Here is a 24,853-nt window from a genome sequence, read left to right as displayed (position 1 = left end):
GGGCACTGGGGTGGGCCTGTCCAGATGTTTCCAACCAATTGTTAAAAGAAAAAATGCTCAGTGTTTACCCCGTCATGTAGACCATCAACTTCAAAGGAAATGCATGCACTTTCAGAGTTGACATGTCCACGCCTGCCCAGCTGTTGGCCCCATCAGTGTGGCCTGACAGGAACAGTGTCACTAGCCATTATGCTCACAGGGCGTTTCTTTCAGGCCCCAGACAACCAGCCCTAAAGGCAGCAAGCTGCCCATTCTTCCTTCTGGAGCCCTAACAGGGTCATTGGTTTTCATTCCCTCTCTTCCTCCAAGGAGAGCCCTCTGGGTTCCACCTCAGGAAAAGGGTCAGTTTCTTAACAGAAGAGTCTCTGGCTTTTACCTGCTGAGTTGTGTGGGTGCCAAATGCCTGCTTGATGTGTTCCTGCCTTGGACGGTGTGTCTGCAGCTCAGGGAGGAAAAGTGGGTGTGAGCTGCATCCGAGGGCACAGGGGCCCCCAGTCCGAGCTGACTTGGGCAACACCTGGCAGGTGGCATTATCCCATGAGCCTGGAGCCCATTGTCACAGCCCTGTGTGGGCCACCTTCTAGTTAGCCTAGCCTGGCTCCTTCTTCATTCAGGCCTCAGTCCTTTCCTGAGCCCCTACCTGTGCCCAGACCACAAAGAGGCTTAGCCTTGCCTTCCATAAGTGGGATCTGTGTGCAGCAGCATGGCTCCCCAAGGGCTCCATCCTCCTTGGAGCTGGGATCATGGTGCCCTGCCAGGGGCCATCCAGCCTGCAGAGTGCTGTGGAGGTGTCCGTGGGAGGGAGCATGTGGAACGGCCAGGCATGGGGCCGAGTAGTTCATTCCAGCTGCTGTGGTATTGCCACTTTGGGTTATTGGAGCAAAGGCTGGAAACATGGTGGGGCCTAGGCACTCCAGGGACAGCCAGCGCCCTAAGGGGCCCTGTGTCCTGAGCTCTGGGCACTGCAAGGCTGCTTCATACCCCCGCACTGCTGCCACCCCCGCAGCACTCACCCTCCCTGAGGTGCGGCTCCCCCAGGCCCTGCATCATCTGCTCTGCACACACAGTTCTGCTCCACCAGACTCTGGCCTGGGTGGAGGGTGCTCTCGGCAACCCAGCTCCAGGGTGGGTGCCTTCCAACCAAGGGGGTGCACAGTGTCCACTCAGCACACTGCATGTTTCATCACTTATGAAACTGCAAAACTGCAACTGTGCCCAGGACGTCTCTCGACTTACCTGACTCTGGCTAAGACAGTGTCTTCCAAAATGTGCACACAATTATGAGCTGTTTTCTTCGTAAGAAAGTACTTAAACCTGCACTGAAATATTGTTAACCTTCCTTTAAAAGAGGACTAATTTAAAACTCATCAATAAGATAGTATTATATGTTTCCATTGATTTTCCCCCCCTTTTTTTAAGTTGTGTTAGAGAAACCATAGGTCTTCTTCCCAGCAAAATCCATTGATCCTCCTCAACCTAAACGTTTAAAGTTCAATTTAACATTTAGGGAGTAAAAGGTCTCCGAAGGGACTCGTAACCATTGATTTTGTGTCAGAGTTGAAGAGCTAAAGTTTAAAGCACACCGCTCCTGCCAGGTTACAAAAGCCTGTATATGTAGCCACATGGAATTGTGCCTCTCTTATTGTAGTTTTTTTTCTTTCTGCAGAGGTTACGATAAAAGCACTTAAAGAGAAAATCCGAGAATATGAACAGACGCTGAAGAATCAAGCTGAGACTATAGCTCTCGAAAAGGAACAAAAGTTACAAAATGATTTTGCAGAAAAGGAAAGGTGAGCATGTGTGGGGCTCAGCACTTACTGACACAGTGTTTTACCTCTGCACACATTACAGGACAGGTTTTAAAATGTACCTGTGAAAAAAGTCCAGTCTATAAATCAAAATCCTATGGGCTCTAGGCAAAATTTCGTTTGAAAAACAAAGTTGTCCCTTATTCATCATTTATGAGATTCCCTTTAATGATATGTGTCTGTCTATCCCACTGGTGGGTGGTGTCAGGTAGACAGAGGGCCAGAGAGTCTTCTTGGGGCCCTGCAGGGTCAGTGGTTGAGCACAAGGTATGTGTGGTTAGCACGTGGCAGCTGTACCTGAGATGAGATAGGAAGACTATCTCCCATTGCACGTCCTTTCTGGGGATGTGCTGAACGCCTGCTACCTTCTTACGGGAATTTTTATATTTACCATTGTACACATATATATACACTATATCTTGTGGAGTTCTTTAATTTGTTTATTTGCCTCTTTTCTTTACCTCACTAGTACTTCTTATGTCAGTCAAGTATATTAATGCACCGCCTAGCTGCTGAGCATGTTAGATTTCTGATGGCTTACCGCACCCAAAGCTTTCCCACAAATAATGAGTTGGTTTTTCACTAGTGTGATAATTCAATGCAAGATTTCTTATCATAATTGTAAGGACTAGTTACCAAGTCAAATTTTATAGCTGGTTTTTTTAGAACTCTGGTGAAGTAAAGATTTAGAATTTTAACCCTATCATGAAGAGATATGCCAATCCATTAACAAGAGGCACTAAATGTATGGTGGCCAGACCTGATGATGGCATGGGGTTCTGTCAGGTTGTTTCCATGACTTAAAAGCCAGGTACTCACACTTCTGTCAGGCGGGCTCCATGAACATCTGGGGCCTCACCAGGGCCTCTCTGGGGGTACTCTGAGGCTTCATTTAGAAAGGGAGACTACCCACTCCACTCACCCAGTGCCTACCCTGCATTTGCCAGGCCTCCTTGGGATGTGGTCTCACTGAGTGCCCAGGGCAGACCTGCAGAGTGGAGTTTCATTTCACAGATGGAGAAACTGGGCCTCAGATTAGGGACCTGCCCTCACTGTCCCAGCTAGTCACCCAGACATGGAACTGGAGCCCATCCCACCGCTGCAGCCCTAGCCTCCCTCTGTGCTCAGACATGGTCTCCCAGAGTCCTCCCTGCAGGACCAAGGCCAGTCCGTCAGGGGCAAACCCAGCTGTACACAGGGACACTGCACCCATGCCTCTGGGAGGGCGAGTCCAGGCCCAGCCCCAAGTGAAGAAGTGAGCCAGACAGAGAGTCAGGGCTCTGCAAGACAGACACACTCTTGACCCAGCAAATAAGAATGGTCCTAAATGTGCCTCCTAGGAAAGCACTTTATGCCCAGAGATATTTCTTACCATGGAGATTTCCCACATGGGTGGGGGAATACAAGCAATCAACATCCCCTGCCAATGAGAAAAGATGGGCTATCTGACTAGAGCATTAAAATGATGATAATACAGGAATCACAATAACACCAGAAATGTGTCCAGCATAATACAAAGTGAAAAATGCGTGACACAAAATTATAGACAGTGTGATTACATCTGCATGGAGTAAACACGTGCATTAGAAAGTATGGAAAATTCATATAGGTATTTATATTATATATTATAAAGTTGAATTATTTTCAAATTTTCAAATTAGGTAAAATAACTTATATTAAGAGATGTGACTGACCACTATGGATGGAGGTTAAGCTAGATCTTTATCTTGCTCTCCATACCAAAAATTGAAATAGCTCTAGCTTTGAAATGTGAATAATTATATCATGTACATACTGGAAGAAAACTTGGGCAGATAATTTTGTTTTTAATATTTTGGAGCGGGGAGGTCTTTCTAAGCAAAAATAAAAATCACATGAATATGAATACCTGAAATTTAAAACATTTTTTAAAAACAAAAACAATAACCAACATTTTTAAAGCATCAGAAAAAACTGGGAAGAAATATTTGCACCACATAAGAAAAGGGGCTAGTTTTCTTTATATACAAAGAGCTGTTACAAATTGATAAAAAAATCAGTGCTACAAAAAAATGGGCAAAGGAGATATACAGACAGTTCATGCAAAGAGCAATGCTCAGCTTTACTCAGCAGGAAAATTAAGTTTAATTTTATCCAGTGTTGGCACAGGAAGACAGACTCTCACATATTGTTGGCAAGAGTTTAAATTGGTGAGGGCTTTTTGTGTCAGGAGGTTTCTCGATATCTATCAAAACAAAACAAAAAAAATTGCTCATACCCTTTGACCATGATGATTCCTCTGTTAGAATTTTATCCAACAGATTCATGCTCAGAATTATGCAACAATATCTACACAGTGATCACTGCAGAATTGTTTAGTAAGAAGAAACAGTAAACAATCCAAATATTCACAGAGGCTTGGTTACATTAATTTTTTAATAAGAACGAGGAAGAACTATATATGCTGGAATAGAATATTTCCAAAATGTAAGTCACAAAGCAAGCTGCAGAACTCCGTGTGTGCTGGGATCCCTTTCGTGCTAAAGGAAAAGGGCAGGGAGTGTATATTACACTATAGTATATGACATGTTTATATTACACTACAGTAGATTATATACTATACTGTATTTCCATTCATATAGAAAAATCTTAGAAGGCTACAGAACTCTAAGGAGTAGAAATAGAGCCAAGAAAGGGAAAGGACATTTTATCTTCTCAGTTCTTATAGTTTTGTGAGTTGTTTTTCTTTTTTTTTTAACTCAGAGCATATATTAGTTTTATAATTGGAATATGTGAAAATGTGAGCCATCCTTTTTCCATAGGTGCTGGAAATTTGGGTGATTTTTTTTTTTTTTTTACTGTGTCATTTCTACTTCCCTGTATTCCCAGATTTATTATTATGGGAGCATGTGTTAATGTTCATATGATGTAAAAATAATAAATTTATTTTTGGAGACTTTTTGCAGATTAGGAGGGAGGAATGCTATTTATTGACCAGGGAATTCATTTGGAGATCATGGGAAATACAAATATGTGGAATGTGGCCTGAAACATTCAGCATTTCCCCATTAGGTATTGCCATGGCATTTGCATTCCATTATAACAGAAATGGAACAGCTGTCACATCTTTTTAGTACATCCTTTATTCCAACAAATTCCTTCATTGTGTCAGCAAAATGTAAATGTATCATTCTTCTTGTACTAACTTCAAAAAACAATGAGTGCATGATGATGATTTTTTTTTTTTAATCTGGCATTTCAAGAACAAGTTGTATCTTGTTCTTGATACACTACACATCAGAACTACACATCAAGCAAGTCCTGCAGGGTGCACATTTTCCGTTATGTCACATGTGGGCACAGAGCTAGGGTATGAAGTTCAGGAAGCAGGCTCCCCTCGACTCATGGCACTCTTGACTGGTCATGGATGGTGTGCCCATTGCCAGCTACACATCTCACAGTGAGGATAGCTGGCCGTCGAGCTCGAAGTACGTAAGACGTTTAAGTTTGTAAACAGGATGACCAATTGGGTTTTGTTCTCTTTCTTTTCAGAAAGCTGCAAGAGACACAAATGTCTACCACCTCAAAGCTGGAGGAAGCGGAACATAAGGTTCAAAGTCTGCAAACAGGTGTGATGTTCTTCATCCTAGTCAAGTTCATGCAGGGAAGACTCAAACTGGGGAGCTTGGGCGATCCTCCCGGGCCCTCCAGGTCCCTTCTGACACCGGCTGCCCCACCTGGAGCCTGGAGGAGTGAAGTGAGCCCACGCTCCCCAGAACACCCCCAGCTTCTCTACCTTGACTTCATTAGTAACCCACATTGAGTGTTAATGCCGAGGTGGGAGAATCCGAATTCCATTTTCATCCCTTCTGCAAGTCATCCTTTCTTCCTGTTCTTTTTCCAACAAACATGTCTAAGTCACCAAACTGTCAAGGACTGACATTTCGTTGAGAACAATACCAGGGGGCAAAAACACAACCTAATTTCTACCCTGAGTGAAGTGAAGAACAGTAAGAGCAGACCTGTAAAACTTTTAAAGATAGCAAATACGGTTATGCTAAAGCTTTTACTGCTCCTCTAAGCTTCTTTTTCCTTTTTCTTTTTCTTTTTGTTCTGAAGGGGAAATAGCACTGTATGTTTCATTTAAATGTGGGGAAACACATTAGAAGACATCATAATCCAAATTAAAACACAGATGACAGAGTGAGAGAAAGTAATCACAAAAAATTTACGGACAAATGAGTAATACCCCAAAAAATACAGAGACTGCCTTCAAATCAATAAACATAAAGAGTCCAATAGAACAGTGGGCTAAAGATGGGAGCAGCTTGCAAAAGAAATGCACATGGCCATTCGCATCTGAAGAAACATTAACAATTTTAACAAGTCAGGGCCATGCTAATTAAATCAGTAAGATTGTTTTGCCTGGCAGACTGTCTAGAATTTTTTTTAATTGATAATATCTGATGTTGGTGACCATATAGAAAAATAGTCAATGCTCATAGTATTGATGGGAATGTAAATTGTCCCCCTGGGAGACCAGCTGGGTGGTGTTCATCTAAAGTTGGGATGTCTAAGCTCCTTTTCCAGCATCTTCACTTACAGGTATCCTGAGGTGCCTGGCATGTGGCAAGCTCTATACAAGAGCTAATTGTCATTGTGGCTGTCTGTGTCCTAACATGAGAGATTCCCATGCAGTCTGTTAAGGGAAAAGTCTCAGGAAAATACTTCTGTCATCTTATTTATGGAGGGGTGAAAAAAATGTATGTGACATGCAATTTTGTCTGGAAATATTTTTAAGTATATTTTCAAAACATTTTTAATTATTGGATTCTAATGTTCAGTGTATCCAATTATTTAAATGAATTTAACCATCTGATGTATAGATTAATAATTAAACTATTTAAATGATTTTTTAATGTAATTAAAAGAAGGAAATCTACACACTAAACTAATAACATAATAACATGGTTACCTCTGAGAGGGTGCATGGGATGAGGGGAGTTAGAAGGGAATGAGGATTTTCTGCTCCCTTCTGTGCACTTATATAACCTCTGACTCCTTTGAAATGAGAACATATTGCATGATGCTTTTATATTTTTAATTTGATTTGAGCAATTAGGATCTTACATTTTGGTTTTCTGTCCTTTGTCTTTCAGCCCTGGAAAAAACTCAGACAGAATTATTTGACCTGAAAACCAAATATGATGAAGAAATTACTGCCAAGTAAGTCTCTGGCTGGCTTCCTCCAGCCGCGTGTGGTCGGTCAGGTCTCACCTTACTTTGCTAATCCACAAAAGATTTCCCCTGCCTTGCCCTCCTGTCAGCTTTTCAGAGTCACTCGGGAGTTAGAAAGGGCTTGGCCTCTGAGCTGCTATAAGGAATACAGTGTCGTTCCCATAAGTTGCTCACATCAGTTTCATGCCCCAGATGTGACAGGAATCTTGGGTGCTCACAGAGCAATCCTTCCAGCTGAAACATTTTTCCTTAATTATTCGGAAGCCTGGTCAACACTGTGCCTTTTTCTAAGAGAGCTTGGAGAAGTCAGCTTTTAGGAGATGGGATGTGTGTGATGTTTTGGGCTGTGCAAATTGCGTCACCTTTTACCTGTGTCCAGGGCGTCTGCTTCCACACAGGGGTGTTTGTTCAGGTCACGGCTCACAGTGCTGGGTTTCCCTGTGTGGACACCTACATGGAGGGAGTGTGCATATTTGGGCTGGTATATCACACAAGGCTCTTGTCAGAAGGAAATCGATGATCTGCCACAGCCGACCCTCCGTGCACAACACCAGGAAAGGAGAAATAATACTGACATAAATCAAGAAAGATAAAGAAGCAACACAGCCTAGCCATGGCCTTCTCTGCTGAAGTCCAGACAGGCAATACCAGGCTAGAGTTTGAACACCCTTTTCCTGTTCTGGGAGGCTCCTCGCATCTCCCTCAGAAACCCATGGCCCACCTCCACCCACTCAGGAGGCTCTACTCCAGCAAGTCTCCTGTGGGGCTCACAGGTTGCCTCAGTGGGCGTCAGTGAGTTGGGGTGCCTCTGAATATCACCACCTGCCTCCCAGGCTCTGCTCCATATGGGGCATCCCTCTGTCCTGTCACATTCACCCTTAGCTGGGCCAGCTGCTCTCAGGGCACATGGGGGATGGGCTGTTGGCCATTGTTCTGGACTGTTTAGCAGCTCAGGACCTTGAGAGCCCAGCTCCCCAGGCCTGGTGGTCAGCACCCATTTTGATCGTGAGCACAGAACTTCTGCACAAAGAGTAAAACATCCAATTCAGTCTCAGGGACTCTCGCTGACCTGTTGGCATATCTGATCCCCGGGGAAATCACCAGGTCATTTTGCCCTCTTCCCTCAGTTTGCTGGAAGGGAACTTGAGGTGGTACAGCATGAGCTGGTTCCAAGGTGTGGTAACTTAAAATTTCACTCTGAAAACTAGAGGCTCTGGTACTAACTCCTCCAAGCCAGAGCAAGGCTGCCCATGGGCTGGCAGGTGAGTGTCTCTGCCGTCCCCAGAACCACAGCCTGAGAGTCCCTCACCCGCTAAGACGTCGCACTGATGCTTCTCAGTGTCTGTGCCTGCAGTTCCTTTTCTGCCAGCCCCTCATCTTTGTTTCTGTTATTTCTATTATTTCCGCCTGGACTTTATTCTACTAAGTACATTGTTTTTCTTGGTAGGCTCAATTTTCAAAAATTATAATCTTTAATCTGACACATAGCTCTATCTGTTTGTAGCATTTCTTTTCTCAGATAGTTTGATCTGTAGACATGCTAATTTCTTGATGTGTTCACTCTTATCCACATCATTTTGCTTATTGACAAAATTCATAGTGACTTCGGTGGTGATGTATTTGATTATTTCACTAGTTTTCATTAATTTATTTTATTGTTATTAAACAACGCCTCTTTCTAAAAGATACAGATCATCTTATATGCATACAATTGACCAAAATTTGCTTCATTATGCACCCCACCACCAAAAAAAAAAAAAACTTTTATGCAACCAGCCTCTAAGCCTCTCTAAGCCAGTGTTTTTCAAACTGTGGGTCACAATCATAAAATCAGTTTAGTGAGTGGCAAGCAGCTCATTGGGTAATAAAATAGGATATAAAAGAAAATAATAGAAAAAAAATGTCACACTACATAGTAAAGTTAGGTATTGTTTTGTGACTCTTGTTTTAATTATACATATAAAATCTAAAACTACAAACATACAGTTATTGGGTCACAGTGCAAAAGCTAGTTCTTCTGTGGCTCTCAGTCAAAACCATTTTTCCACCGTTCTGAGGGTGTAATAAAAGCTCAGCTTTCAGAAGCTGGTGTCTGCTGCCTTGCTCCCCATGTACACTAGAGAGATGCTGTTAGTCACGGTTGGTCCCCTACCTGGGGAAGAGAAACCACCTGATGACATAAAGGGTCTCCCAAAACTTCAGAATTGAATTGACAGCAAAATATGCACCTTGTCCCATGATGGCTGAGTACTGGTCCCTGGCTTAGATTCATAATTTATTACTTTCTTACTGAGTTTTTTAAAAGCCACATGGAAAATTTGTAAATTGGTTTGTTTTGGGGGTTAAGGAAGCAGTGCAACAGAGAACAGCCAGCTGTAAAGGAATTAAGTTTTCCTCTCTCCCAGGTTTGCATCTTCTCTAGACAGGGAGTGTGGCTACCAGGGAATAACTGGGAAACAGGACAGAGAGGAAGGGACATCTTACCCCCATCCCCACCTTCTCTGGTCCTGTCACAGGCAAGGCTGATGCTGGGGGTATTTGACTTCTCTCAACCGGAACCACGGTACAAAGGACAGCCCAGTCACCTGGCAGGGGCCCTGCTCCCAGGTGATCTGCCTCTTGGCAAGATGGGGTCAGAGGTGCCTCTTGAGATGACGGGAATGATTTTCAGTCTTAAGTATTTTTCTACTTACTATTTATAGACACATTGATCCTGGGCTGTCCCTAAGCAGCCAGCTCTGTCCTTTTAAATCTTGGGTCACCTGAATCAGCAGGGTCACCCAGGGGAGCTCTAGAGGCTGGTCCTCCTGACCCTAGCCCTTTCCTTGAACTCTGACCCCACTGGCATGTGATAACAAGTGGCCATTATTGGCGTGGGCTCCGTGAGAAACATTTCTAGACTATTTCCCATCATATCGGCATGCCTTAAAGCCAAGAAGGATTTTTTTTCTTCAAAATCCAAATAAATGAAAATCTGCATGTTACTTGCTCATTTTCACCCAAGTACAGTAAATGGAAAATATAACCAAAAAGTATGAGGGTAGATTGTTCTGTCACATAAAAATACATTGCCTTAGGACTCGTGGCTGTTGTAAAAAACTGCTGAGGGGGCCACAGGCACTCTTGGGGTGTGTCACCTCCTGTGATCACAGCAGGAAATTCTCTTGTCTTCTGAGTGCTGCGTGGGTAGCAGAAGTGAGGTGTGCCAGTGTGCCAGGAGGGAACAAGCCTGACAGAACTCAGATGGGCACAACTCAGATAACAGGTCCACTCCTTAGCTCAGCAGACATGCCTAGAGGCCTTTTTTGTGCCCAGCCTTGTGCTGGGCTCCAGAAATCCTGAGGTAAAAGGCTGTTGCAGAATAGTGCGGTCACTGCTGTGATAGAGGGGACATTAGCTGGCACAGCACCTGTGCCATCAGGTCTCCACAGACCGTCAGCACTCTCCCAATGAGGATAACCAGGAGAGAGCTGTACCAAGGCTTGGGCAGGGAGGAGGGAACCAAGAGGGAAAGGGGCTTCCTGAGCAAGCACCAGCCGGCTGTCCTGCCTTGAGAGCAGCTTTGGCCCTTTGAGTGGAGAGGGACCCAGGACAGCCCCAGCCAAGCCTTGCCCTCCTTCCTCCACCCCCTGCCAGGACTCCCCATGTCCAAACCCAGCAGAAGCCAGAGGGCAGCCTGCAGAGGGAAAGCCAGGGGAGAGTGAGTTGGGGTTGGGAATGGTAGATCTCAGGCCCAGGACCCCACCCCACTGGAACAGAAGGGAAGAATTGTCAAGGACGCCCTCCTGAAGGTGGTGACATGTGATTTGAGGTTGAAAGATGAGTTAAGGTGAGGCGCAGCTCACGCAAACACACGGCCGGCAAGCCAATCTGGAAGACCAGCCAGAAATGCCAAAGGTGGGCAGCCAGGGGCAAGGTGGGCACTGCGGTGCAGAGGGGCTGGCTGTGGGCTCAGACAGGATCGGGCCTTTCCCAAATCAGAAGCAGACTGGCTGCTAACGAAAGGCAGCTGAGGGCCAAATACTTACTGTACATGGTTCCCAGAGTAAGTAATCCACCAAAAATGCAGGGAATGGACGAGATCATAATTGCTACTTTCTTCTCACTTCAGAGGCAGCTGCCTCAGTCTTGGAGCTCCCATATGAAGCTTCCCCTCTACATGCTTCTCCCCTTTTATTTTCTGGGAAAGGTTTGTCACTGTGCCATCTGCTTCAGGCCCCACCTACATGTATTTTATTAGACTAGACATCTTTTCATTAATACATATGAATATGAGCCTGCCAGGAGCAAATCTTTGCACAAATGGTCTTAAAACATTTCAAAACAATTTATTTCCTCTCTGAAAGGAGGGACTCTTAAATTTTCTTGACAGAAAATGTACAAAGGGGCTTGGGAGGCACAGGAGAGCATGGTTTTGGAGAAGCTGGCCTGGGACTGGGCCGCCTGGGTCCTCTGCTCACTCTGTATGTCCTTGGATAGGCTCTTTGGCCTCTACGTCTCACTTTCCCCAGCTGTACAATGGGTGTAATGGTCGCCAAGCCCCTGGGTGGTTGTGAAGAATAATGAGAAGGTGTGTGCTCAACCCCAGCTGCCATGGGCTGTCGCTGTCACTCAGCCCTTGGCAGCTATCACTCAGCCCCTGGCAGCCATCCCTCATAGCTATTAGCTACTCTACTGTCAACAAGTAGAAGCTCTTCCCAGCATGCTGGCAGTTGGACTTGGTGTGAGTTTCTGAAATCTGCAGGCCTTGGAGAAGGTTGACTTTACTGGCCTCATCTCCCCATGAGATCTCAAAAGCACACGTTGCCTTTGCCTCTCTGTCGCTGGGAGATGTCACTGGGGGTGACCATCCCCCACCCCCATTTTGGAAGGAAGCCTGGAGGTCGAAGGCACCGAGGCTCTTCCGAGCCCCTGGTTTATCATGTACGGTCAGCACCCTGCGTCAGTTGGGACAGCACGGGCTGACTATGATGGGGATGGCAGCGGTTAAGTTTTCGATGTGTAGGCTTGAAGCAAAATGTAATTAGCCTTTATGTGCAGAACAAGGACCCATTGATGAGTACAGCTGGTCTTTGTCTTGTCCTGTCGTTGAGAGTGGGCGGTGACAGTGCCCTTCTTCATGTTTATTAACGCCAGATTCCTTAGGCAAACGGCGAGCGCAGCTTAATATTTGCTGGAACATAGGGGGCTTTGCCAAAACAGTTGTTGTGTAAGAGGATTGCAGAGTTTCAGATTATAACCATTTCTGGGTTAAATAAATCAATTATTTCTCTGCCTGTTTCTTTTTTTTTTAAGTTAAAAAAGTACCTCCTTCTCAGTTGGTTGCCCTGTGTACAGATCTTACCACTTATCTTAGCAAATGGAGATTTAGCACCTTGATTGACTTTAACTTGGAGATTCTAGCTAAGAAGAATGATGTGGATCTTAATAGTTAAACAATTCCCCAGGATGGCCTTGGAGGTGAACAGACTTCTTTCGGCATGCGGCAGCCAGCCCCAGAAAGAAGCCTGGACAGCTCGTCCTGCCTTGTCCCTGAGCCTGTCCTCCACAGCTGTTTGCTTGTACTTGGGTCTGGGTAGCTACTGCCCACTGCGGGGGCAGTGTCGCCCTCCCAAGCCAGGAGACTAGCATTCTGGGAAACATGCAGGAATTCCCATTTTTGCTTAAGTCTATGGCCACCCCTGTGCTCTGTCCCTCAGAACCGTGGTTGCAGAAGGAGCTTCAGTTGTAACACATACAGTCAGTTTATTACATTCCTCTTAACCTGTGGGTGGAGGCTCTGAGCCTCCAATGAAAGAAAATATTGAAATGCACTGAAATACTACATGTTTTATAGCTAATGTTTATTCTTAGGAGAATTTGCACCTCCCAAACCTTTCCTGCCAGTAAAATTCATATTTCTTAAGGTTACTCATGTTGTATTCTTTGCCTGTATACTTTTTAAAAAGACCTACATTGTCAATGCACACACGTACATAATACATCACAAGAGACATTTATGAGGAACCACACTTGGGTTACTTTTAGAGTATTTTCTTTATAGCATGTATATAACTAGTGTTTCATCAGCAAATGCAGTGTGCTCCAAGCAAGCAGAAGACTTGCCCAGGTGAGCTTAGCCTACTAAAATTGTTTAGGGGATCCCATATCCTCCGTTGTGGAGAGAGGGAATCCCCACCAGCGGAGGCACAGAGGACCTAAGAGGTGATCTGAAAAGATAACCAGCAACACGACTCGCAGGTGGGAAGTGCAGAGAGTGAGCAGGTGAGCAGCAGTGGGACAGGTACCTTCCAGACATAGACATGGCCTGGGCCTGTTTCGTGGTGGTTTATTGCGTGCCATCTTGTTTACTCTCCCCAACAGCCGTTGAGGACATTTACTGTGCTTGTTGCATAGATGAGGAGACAGTCCCAGAAACACACAGTGAAACCCCAAATCTAGTCCTTTGGTGTCAAAACCCCTTGCTCTCCACACACTGCCCTGGTGGCCCACAGAGTCACTTTCTGGAGCCGCCTTCCTCAGAGAGCAGTGTCACCTGTGTGAGGCTGGGGAGAGGGGTTGCAGGCCTTCTCTCCCTCCCACACACCCTGAAGACTGACTTCTTTTTTATGTGTATTTTTTACAGTTCTGCATGGAAGACTCAGAAAACTGGGCCAGGTAGAGCCCAGTTGATAAAGCCTGAGAATCAAACTATTGTGATAATCATATTAGACAGGTTTTGCTTCCCCAGATTGGACTGGAAAAGACCAGGTTCAGTGTCCTGGAATGGAGGCTCTCTGCTGTACCTTAGGAATGTAAAATTTCCCATTTCCTGTCTTTCTAATGCGTCATCAATTTCCAGTACCAGTTGTTGTAGTTATTCTGGTTAGATTAATTTCTGTAAAAATAGAGAAGCAGCTACTTTTATGGTTTTCAAGGGTGCTGCCCTTAAGCCTTAGAAACAATGGGATAGACTTGGAGTGACCAACTGATGACTTTTTTTTTCCATTATCTTATCCCCAAAAGGGGTTAACCATGCACTTGTAGAATTCCTAAGATTTTCTATCTCTGTACAAGTGTTTGCTTTACACCTAAAATTCATGCATAGGCTTCCTTGGCTTTTGCACTGACTGTAGCTCTTTTGCCTTCTCTAAGCAGTACACCCCTGATCTAGAGTGTTGCCCAGTCCACGGGAGCACAGGAAGGAGGCAGTACCTTTATATTTTCAAATCCAGATAGAAATTCCTCTGAGTGCCCAGGATGCTTCACTTGTACCGTGGACACAGACAGGTCTGGCATTTACAAGGCATTGGTGAGAACCAGCAATCCTCTCCTCCTGCAGCTGATCTTTAGGCCTGTGTGAAGGTGCTAGAACTGCAGAGCAAAGAGGGCAGGGCTTTCAGGAGGTGATACTCAAACACCTGCACTCTGCTCTGTGCACAAAAACACGTACACGTTCACAGACATGTAGCTTACCTGTTCACATGTATGTGTATAAACGTTTGAATACAGAGATAGTAATCCTGGTCACCCAGCATCCTTGGAGAGGCTATTGTAAAGAAAAACATTATTTGTAGGCAGTCACCTGAGTTTGGCATGCTTTTCTAAAAATCTTGGTTTTTTTAGAGCCCCTTGAAGTTTTCCTGATGTGCTACAGAGGTACATCTTGGGGAACTCACAGGTTGGGGCTCAAGGAAACAGGTAAGGGGACTGTTGGAGAAAACATGGATTTGTGGCAGTCACGGTCCATCTAGTGATCTGTGAAGTGGGCTCTGTGCATCTGCCTTCCTGCTTCCCAGACTGTGGGGTGAAGCAGGATGATGGGTGCGTTCCTGCCAGCTGCACGGCATTGGCAGCGCCCGCTGAGCTCCTCAGAGGAGGGTCTGTCTTCCTCTCCGCACACCACGTGTGTTTGCATGGTCGTTGGCTCATAATCCACATGTGGGACTTCTGGTGACTTAATGAAACAGCCTGAGCCCTCACTGTGAGGACACAGTGGGGGCAGCGGGTCTCAGTAGTGAGAGGCTGGAGCCTGACCAGTGAGGTTGTTGGCTGTCTAGAAGGGCAAGCTAAGGAAGTTGTGGGCCTCTAAGAAGAAAGCAGAAGCCATCTGAACCTCTAAAGAGCTTCAGGAAGGAAGAATTGTGGCGGAGGCCAGCCTGGATGGTGCACACCGCCTTCTTCCCCCAGAGAAATGCCTTGTTCCGAAGCTGTGTGTTTCTGACTCACCGCGGGGAGTCCCTGGCTGCTGCTGCGGGCCATGGCCACACAGGTCACCATGACACAGCACACCTTCTCCTGTGCTTCTGAAGTGGCAGAGGAGAACGCCTAGACTGGTCAGGGGCCTTAAGAAGGTAAAGGAGGCAGGAAGGCTGGCAGACGTGAGGAACCATCTTTCCCATGGAATACCCCCAAATCAATGAAGACTAACTCCTTTTATGAGACATTTGTTATTTTTAATTATAAAAGTCACACATGTTTATTATACAAAATTTAGAAAATTCTGAAAGATTTTTTTAAAGGGATCATCACTCATTATCCCACAACCCAGAGGTAACTGTTGTTAACATTTTGGCTTGCTTCCTTCAAGTCTTTTTTCTGTACAGCACTTTATTTTTCTATTTTGCACAAATGGCATCAGACCAATATACTGTTTTCATTTCTAAGTGTTTCTTTTCCTTTGCATATAAATATTCTTTCATGTCATTGAGTGCAGAAACCTAATGCATGCCGCACAATATTCCATCAGTAGGCACACGCTGAGGTAGCTCCCTGCTGATTTCCCTGGTATCGGGGAGCCTGGTTTATTACTCTGCTGTGATTGTCCACCAGGTTTAAACCAGGAAATGTCAGCCTTGCTCCTTCTGTGCCTTCATACTCTGCAGTAGCTGTGGCATCTCTAGGTGGCAGCTCCATGGCATCCGCAGGCAAGTGTTTGGACCCCCAGAATTCTCCGAAGGCCCCCAGCAGTTCTGGGACAGGGCCCCATTCCCAGACTGCTGTTGGGTGACTTTGTGGACATCACAGCCACCTCAGGCCAGTGGACAGTGGAAGGTGCTAGGTCTGCAGTCAGGAGGGCCTAGGTCCCATCCCAGCTCTGTCATTGATGTGGCCTTGAAAAGCACCCCACCCCCACCCGGGACAGCAGCAGTGTCCCTGTTAGTAAAATAAGAGGATTGGACTAGAATAAGGCTAGGATCCAAGAGCCTGCCCATTTTTTGGCCTCTTGAACTTTATCACCCATTTGCTTCTTAGAAGCTGGGGTCACTGATCCTCTGTCCCAGCAGGGCCTGGGGGGCAGTGTGAGTGTCGGGGGAAAGAGCCTGAAGCTCAGGGTCACCACAGGGTTTGATTGCTGGCCCAAGAGTGGAGTAACCTTGGGCAGGCACTCAGTTTCCCTACTCGGGCCTTGGGTTCCTCAAAAGTGAGTGAAGTAATGCCACAGAAAGGACCCGGCACACACCCTCAACGCACAGGGCCACCGTAGCATACCACCTGGCCCATTCAAAGATGTTGGCTGACTTTCACCAGGGTAAGGTTTCTTCCAACGTGCAGAATCCCATCACTTTCCAAGTTGAACTTCTGAGAATCAGTCTGTCTGCGTCACAAGACCCACTGTGTCTCTGCTGCTGGTGGAGTGAAGTGCACTGTTTTGTGTCCCGTTGTAGTCCTAAGGGACTCAGAATTTAATGATCTTAACTAGTTACCATTTGGGTGCTGCTAATAGTGCGGGCAAAGCATTCCGAGTTCAAACCATTGCAGAGCTGTTAATCCCTTAACCACTAGAGGTTAATAACGAAAGAGTAACTGTCTTCTGAAACCTAAATGCTACGTGTGTGTGGTACCCATCTGCTGAAGTGAGAACAAGTTATCCAGCTTTTGGGCCCCCTGGCCACATGTCAGGGAGATCCTTGGAGAATCAGTATCTCTGGGCTTGTGTAAAACAAATCGAGGGAGGTGTCAGGCATCGGGGTCCCGGCAAAGATGTCTGGAGCTCCCGTTCTGGGATGTCAAAGGAAAACTTTTTGGCACCAGCCTTGAGAATGAAGAGTTTCCTAGAGGAAAGCAGAGAGATCTGGATAATTGAACTCATTGATTTTCTTCACGGCTTGTTTGCCTTCTCATTCTCTTCCTGAGGTGCTGTTTGTTGAGGAATGTCTCCAATTGCCAGAAAGACAGTGGGGTGTCTCATATTTCCCCGCCAGCTCTCCTTGCAGCCAGAGCTGGGTTCGGAGGCGAGCCTGCAAGATGAATTTTTAATGCAGAACTTTATAGCATCACTCTTGCCGGCTGACTGCATTGCTCTCCTGAGCTTTCAGATTTAATGCTCTGATGAACAGGCAAAGAAAGACTCGGGGCAGTCGACATCAGTGAGAATTAACCCCCAAGTGACTTCACGGGAGCCCTCTCCTGTCCCTGAAAGTAACCCTGAAGGAGTTAGAAGGACAAATGTAAATTATGTAGTGTTTGGAATGTTATCAAAATAGCCTGGAGGACAAAGACAGCATATTCTTGAAATTTTATTGGACAGCATATATTTTTACCTTTTCATTTATCTAAGTTTGACTATTTTCACTTGGATGCACTTCTGTGATCTTTCTACCCTTACAAAAGCTGTACAATTTACAGAACATAAAGATTACCAGATAGTTCCACTTTCCGTGGGAAGCCCAAAACTTAATTAGAAATCAAGAATTTGTCATTGATAATGGAAAAAGGACCAGTTACGTTAAGTGGTTAATTCTCTGCATCAGCATATGGTTGATTGGTTTTTTTCTCCTGGTAGCTTTTTGTATTTTTGAAGGTTTTGAAATTAAGGGAGAAAACTTTAAGAAAAAGTCATCTATAAAAATAGCTTGAGTTTAAGTAATTTAGAGAAGGATGGAGTCTTTGGTAAGTGAAGAATAATTCGCTGACTATGTGAAAGATAACAGAGCTGAACCCCATGCAGAATCAACAGATGTCTTAATATTTAAAATTTAAGTAGATGTTTTAAATATTTACATGTAAAAAACAAAACCATAAAAACACTAAGAGAAATTTTAGATGGGTATTTATGTAATGTAGGAGGTGGGAAAAACCTTTCTTAGCATGATGCCAAAGATAGAATCACAAAAGGAAACTCACCACTTTCTGGTGATTGATTGATACACCAGCAAAATATTTGCATCATATATGACAGAGAAAGAGTTTATATAAAGAGCTCTTACAAAGCAATAAGAAAAATTTTAATATCCCAGTAGAGCTGTCTATTTTCAACTCCATTTCCTAACTAGACAGTTCGACTGTAGGCATCTCTAACACAGATGAACTCGTTCTCCTTCATAATTTCCCTCCTCCCTGCAGACAGCTTCCCTCCCATTTTTTTTTTCCTCCAACAGGCATGCATGGTCCTCCTTTATTCCAGACACAAAAGGTTCTTCCTGGGTCTTATTACCGCTGTGTAAATCCATCTAAACGGAAATTACTGCTATCTAATCGATATTAACTCCACCTCCTGGAGACATTCTACACCCTTCACTTCTTTATCCCCTCTGCCACCACAGTAACTTAGCTGTGTTCATCTCTTGGTCTCACCACTTCAGGATCTTTCCAGTGGAGATCCCTGCTGCCGGTTCATCCCTGGATGAATCCACCCTACCAGTATCTGCTAAAAGTAGCTTTCTAAAATACAAATCTGATCCTACTAAAAATCTATCCTCCTTAAATCTTTCCACTGCTCTTTTATCCTCCACTGAAAAATAATGGCACAGTGCATGTGGTGCTTTGTGATGTGGCTCTGCGTCCCTGGCCTCATGTTATACCCACAGAGAATTGCCAGCCTTTCCCAGGCTCACGGTGCTCCTACAGCCCAGTTCATGGTTACCCACTTTCTTCACAAGCAGGTCCTAGCCCCTCCAGGCTGCATTCCCGCACCCACACTTACCTGCATGAACCTCTGTGTGCATGTGAGCGGGGGCCCTGGTCTCTCCCATGGGTCATGAATTTGGACCTGGAAAACATGTATCTTTATTTTCACTACTGTCTGGCTGCAGATAGCATTTCCTTCCATTGCAAATAAAGCAATGAACCAGAATAAGATCAGACCCGTGACTCTGTTGCAAGTGAAAATCATAGACATTTTTGCATCATATTATAGTTGTTGTGGATATCAAGTCCTGTGTCATGTTCATTGCTGCTTCAAAATGTCAGTAGTTCTTAGACCTGCCACTAGGTTCATTATTAGTGTGTCACTATGAAGAACATTTGCTACTATATCACAAATTGTGGGATTTTTTTAATACTGTAATAACTACTTCAGAGTGATTGTTTTTCCTTAGTAAACCTATTCATTTAAAACATTATTCTCAGAGGAGATCCATACTCTTCACCAGACCGCCAGAGGGGACCATGGCTCAAGGAAGGTTAAGCATCACATTACACTGGCGGCATCCTCGGGGCCATGACTGGACTCCTCTAATTTTTTGCCCTAATGCTTTGCACAGTGCTTACCCCATTGCATAGGCTCTTTTTTTTTTATTTTTTTTTTGCAAGATATTTAATTATCTGAAAGAGAAAATGGCTGCCCCCAGAGAGAGGGAGCAGCCCATTGCATAGGCTTTTAAGAATAGTTTGTTCATGTGGTTTTCATAAAAGCTACCTCTTCCAGGAATGAAACCAGTTGGGCTGGGGCAGGGCAGGTACTGTCCAGATCCCTACGTGCACTGAAGTAGTTGGTCACTGCCAGCTGCACTAGGTGATCCCTTCCTCTAGGGATGGAGGTGCCTGCTTGCCCCTTCCGTCTGAGCCTCACGCACCTGGACACCTGTGTGGAGCAACACAGGAACTGGGCTGCAGCAGGACAGCACATACCATCAGCAGGACACGGGGTGTGAGTTTCAGCAAGCCACAGTAAAAAAGGCAGTGTCAGAGAATCTGTGCCTGATTTTGATAATGAATGGAAGGTTGAAGTGTATTTCCAGCCTAAGCTAAGGGACCTTTCTTCTCTAGTAAAAATGGAGGTGATGCCGCCCATGTGGGGGGTTAGTTGAACATTCCATGTCTACTGTGTGCCTGCTGTATGCCTGACACTGGTCCTGCACTGGCGCTGCCTTTGGGCCCACTCTGGCCTAGCTCTTCTCACTCCCTGGGAGGCTCACTCACTGCCATAACTTCAAGATCCCTCTGTACGCTGGTGACGCTCACATTCATGATTCCAGCCCAGACCTCTCCCCGCACTCTGGGCTCAGCAGCTGTCCTTACAGGCATCTCAGGCTTGACCCCAATGAAACCAAACTTCTAGTCTTTCCCATAAAACCTGGCAAACAGCAGCTAGAGTGATCCTCTCATGCTGGGAGCTGGCATGTCACTGCAGAACCTAACGTGGCCTCCGCTTCTGCAGGAATCAAAGGCAGGGACCTCACAGTGGCGCACGGCTCACTGTGCAGTCTGCTGCCTGTGCCTCCCAGCAGCCTCTGTCCTCTCTCCCCATTTTATCTTCCTCTTGTGACACAGCCTGTATTTACTGGTTTGAACTTTCTACCCACTAGAATCCAAGTTCTGTGAGTCTTATTTCATTTGCTGCTTTATCCACAATGCCAAGAAAAGGGCCTGCTGTGTGCTCAAAAAACGTTCCTTGAATGAATGAAAACAAAGTCCCTGCTCTCCTAGAAGCAATCCCTAAGCAAAAAGCATATTGCCATATAATAAAAGTTTAAGTAGTGTCAGTTGCTGCCAAGAAAAGCAAGTTGAAGAAGGAGCAAAGGGGGAGAGTTGCTAGCTTAGATGGGTGGTTTAAGTAAGCCACTTGGTTGAAAATTAAATGTAAAAGCCTGTAGCAGGGGCTCCCTTCTGTATTGTTATTAAATCAAGCCCCTGTGTGCTTACTCTATTCTTGGTCTTTTAATGTGGGCATTTACTCACAGATTATTTTTAATGTGAGGAAACTTTGGACCAGCCCAGATATAAGGAAATGCCTACTGAAATATAGAACTTCTCCAATACATTCAGACCAGAAAGCACAGATGAGTTCCAGGTATCTTCTAGATGGACAAGAATATATGGAATGAGTTGGGAACTAAACTTAAGATGCTGTTGAAAATGGTGAGTTCTCCTAGCTCTAGCCCCAACTCCAGAAGCCTTGGAATTCAGTAAATTTCCCCTCATCAACATGGGTCAGCAACTTCTGAACTTGAATAGGATTCCTCAGACCACTGGTTAGAATGCAGGTCCCTGGTCCACACCCCAGAGTGACTCAGTGGGTCTGGGCTGGGCTCCAGAACTCTGCAGAGCTCCACACGCATGGCATCTGGGGACCACACTTTGGAAAACTCCACTCCAGTCGTTCTTGTTTGCTGATTTTTGGTTGAAGGAACATGTTGCTCAATTAGGGCCAAAGGACAGCACTGTGATGGTGCTCTTGGAGCTCCTTGTCTCTGCCCAGTGCTCGGACCCATCCCTCCATGGGACCACCAGGTGTGTCCAGCTTAGCTGACTGATATTTTTTGTGTCCACTGACCTGACTGGGAGATACCCCAGGGCTCATCTCTGGGTTCTGAGGGGCTGTGACTGTGGCTGGCACACAGCATTTGAGTAATCCATGAGTTCATGTGCCAGATGTGAGGTGCCTCCCTTCATCACCACATGTCATTGCTGTTGGGACTGTCAAAGCCACTGTGTCCTGGTCCTTACTGCAAGGTCTGAAGCAAGTTCCTTGAAATCAGCATATCTTAAGAGCTAACAAAGGTGAGGGTACAGGTGGAAGGTACACACTCTGGCCATGGGTGCCAGCTGCACCCAGCACTGCCCCCACGCTTAGCACTGCGCAGGCAGCTTGGTGGCTCTGCTGCACCATCTCTGGCCCGCCTCTGAACTTCTCCCAATGCCAGGTATGAGAGTACCAAATGAGAGCTTTCCCGATTCATGCTTCTCAGGACGTGTACCCACATTGCTGGTGGGCTCACTTAGTAACCTGAGAAGCCCTTGGCCCCTGTGGCTCTAAAGTGGTGAGGGCCGGTCAGGCAGGGCGGGCGAAGACCACCCAAGGCTCTCTGCGTCCCGGGCTCATCTTGGCTTTGACGGCCAAGTTTGTCTGTCTGCTTTTATTGCTCCTAGAAAATAAAACCAGAAGCTCCTTGTATGCTGGTATGGAAAGATCTCCAATATATATAATTAAGTGAAAAGAGCAGGATTCAGACCATGGGCTTAGTATGCCACGTTACTTGTAAATGCAAAACACATCTCTGGAAGATCTGGGGGACCGGGAGAAAAGCTGCTTTTCCTATAACCTTTTCTGAGTTCCAAATAACAGATTCGATCAGAACCAGTTTAGCCCTTCTGCAGCACTCCCATTGGTGGGTCTGAAGCAGCCTATGGGCCATCAGGGTCCGCCTCTCTGCAGGCAGTCACCCAGCAGAGCCTCTAAGCAGAGCGGCTCTGGGGTGGTCCCTGGCTCTCTGTAGCTCAGAATCACCAGGATTAAACCAAAAGCACTTTTGAGCCATCTTGGTGAATGCGTGTGTCTTTAAAATGATCTGTGCTTCTGTACTGACTTCTTAGTTAAATACGCCCCACAGCCCACAGGGAGAAGGTATAGTGTGCAGGGGCCAAATCTGAGGCTCCGCTGGTTCTGCCTTCCATTAAACAGTAGACCCTCAGGCAAGTCAAGGCCTGACTTGAGTTTCATAACCTCGCCTGGCCTGGGTTTCCTGTCCTGTAATCGTATCTAGGTGCAAAGTGCTCAGCGGTCCCTTTGCCAGGGTTCAAGCAATGCTTGCTGCCATCATCGGTATCTTCAGCACCCTCTCGTCTGGCTCCTGTTGGAAAGCTTGCAGCTGCCAAGGATGCTAAGTGAACTCTCACAGACCTGCCTGTTGTTGGCTGTGAAATAATTGGCCATTTTTATACAAATACGTAATTATATAAAATGTAAAAAGTAAAATCTGAGCTGTGCTTCATCACTACCTAACCAGTTCTGGTACCGAGAGCACACACTGATAGGCGTTTCGGATGCCCGTGACTGCACGTGTGTGTCCCACAGCTGTGCACACGCTGTAGTCGTGTGGAGAGATCAGGGTGCTCCATCCTGTGTACTCTACTCCGTTCATTGGCTTGACGTTATTTCACACAGTTTTTACAACACCTGTTTATCTGCTGACTGGTCATTTTTGAAGGCAGAATTTTATTTTCTTGTCTTGGTAAATTAGTTTCCATAACCATTTTTGATTTGTGAGCATCATGGTTATTTTGGTTCCACATAATGAATTTTTTGTTTAGAAAAATTACTCCTTGAAATATTTTTCAGAAAGAGAGATTACTAGGGCAAAAGAAATGCTGTTTCAAGGCTCCTTGGCATGTTGCTGTGCAGAGGGATGATAGCAGCGGGGGCTGAGGTCTTCCGCCTCCAGCCAAGATTTCAGAGGTGTAAATGCAGAGCTCAGTCTGGCCTGGGGAATGAACTCTCAGACCTTCCATGCCATATCCAGACGATATGGGTGAGCTGCAGCAATTCCCACCATCTCTCTGCCGTGCTGGGCAAAACCTCATAGATGTTTACCTTTATGTTTGTTGGCTCAAAACTCAACATTTTTATCCAGTAAACATGGGTACTGTGGAAACAGGGTAGTAATTCTACATGTATTCTGGATTTAACTACTTACTCACATTTATAATTACTTTTTACCTATCAATTGACTTTCTTTTCCTTTGAGTTTTTCGATTTCATTGTCCAAAAGTAAAAACAATATATATATGTGATGGATCACACCAGCCTTATCATTAGTCCTTTTTAATATGGCTTCAATAATAGAAAACAGTCATTCCTTCCACATCCATTTTCTTTGTTTTTTATGATTTAGTATATCTTTAACCTGTCTGAAATTTATGACAGCGTATGAGGTAAGATAGGTGTTTATTGTCCTTCATATTAATAACCAGTTTGCCCAATAGTACTGACCATTCCTTTTTCCAGTGCCTAACATTGGACAAATCAGATGTAAATAGTTATATATATATATATATATATGTTTGGAATTTCATTCCACTGATACTAATTTTTCATTGTAATAAGGGCCAGACTGTTTTGATAATGTCTCTTTGTTTGATGTTTTGTACAAGTAGTTCACTGTTGTTGGGGTTTTTTGTTTAAAAAAAAAAAAACCGTTGGTATTATAAGTCAACTTGAAAGATAAACTCATATTTATTTCTCTTTAATGTAACTATAAATAAGAAATGTCATCATTGGCTTTCTTTACCACTAGCATTTTGAAATTTGGTATTCTATAGATGGAATTTATACCATGTTATTATTAATTCCCACATGCTTAATATTTAAATCACTGTTGTGGATGAGATAGATCTTTTATTTCATTTTCTGGATATTTACTACTGGTATATGGGAGGCTTTGGGGCTTTTTGTTTTTTTGATTTTTGTTTTTACCAAAAAACATGGGGCTTTGCCAAATTCATGAGTTGTCTGTGCTCATTTGCTCAAGTGAATCCCTTCGACCTGGTGAACCTGTGACCATGTTACCGACAAGTAGTAAATGTGTATGTACCCTTCTGTGACAGCCAGAGCGAGCATCTGATCCTCTCCTTTCATTCCTGTTCTTAAAGAGGCACCTCTCTTATTTCTCTGTGAAGAATGGAGGCTCTTGGTTCTAATGTCTGTGCTGTTCATGTTAACCAAGCACTAGTGATTCTTTCCATTTAATTCAACTGTGACCTGGTTTTCAGATTCCATGTGATTGGAACCCCTTAACTGTGTCATGTTCTCCAAATGGTGTAGTACATTTTCTAGTAGGATTATATCCTATATATCACATTTTTTCCCATTTTTATATTACATATTTTAAGACTTTTCTTGCCTTACA

General features: G+C 44.9%; 1 protein-coding gene across 17 annotated transcripts in view; it reads left to right on the top strand.

The window, feature by feature from the left end:
• CUX1 (cut like homeobox 1) overlaps window positions 1-24,853 on the top strand; it is a 378,856-nt gene that overhangs the window by 238,651 nt on the left and 115,352 nt on the right. For all 17 annotated transcript variants that reach the window (XM_036904518.2, XM_036904517.2, XM_036904516.2 and 14 more), the window contains exons 6-8: window positions 1,667-1,790; window positions 5,340-5,416; window positions 6,947-7,013. In XM_036904518.2, coding sequence (XP_036760413.2) covers window positions 1,667-1,790; window positions 5,340-5,416; window positions 6,947-7,013 — 268 coding nt within the window. The remainder of the gene's footprint in view (window positions 1-1,666; window positions 1,791-5,339; window positions 5,417-6,946; window positions 7,014-24,853) is intronic.

Source organism: Manis pentadactyla, chromosome 10, assembly GCF_030020395.1.
Source record: "Manis pentadactyla isolate mManPen7 chromosome 10, mManPen7.hap1, whole genome shotgun sequence".
Classification (NCBI taxonomy): Eukaryota; Metazoa; Chordata; class Mammalia; order Pholidota; family Manidae; genus Manis; species Manis pentadactyla.
Note: the sequence above shows the minus strand (reverse complement) of the source record. Positions and strands in the feature narration are given on the sequence as shown.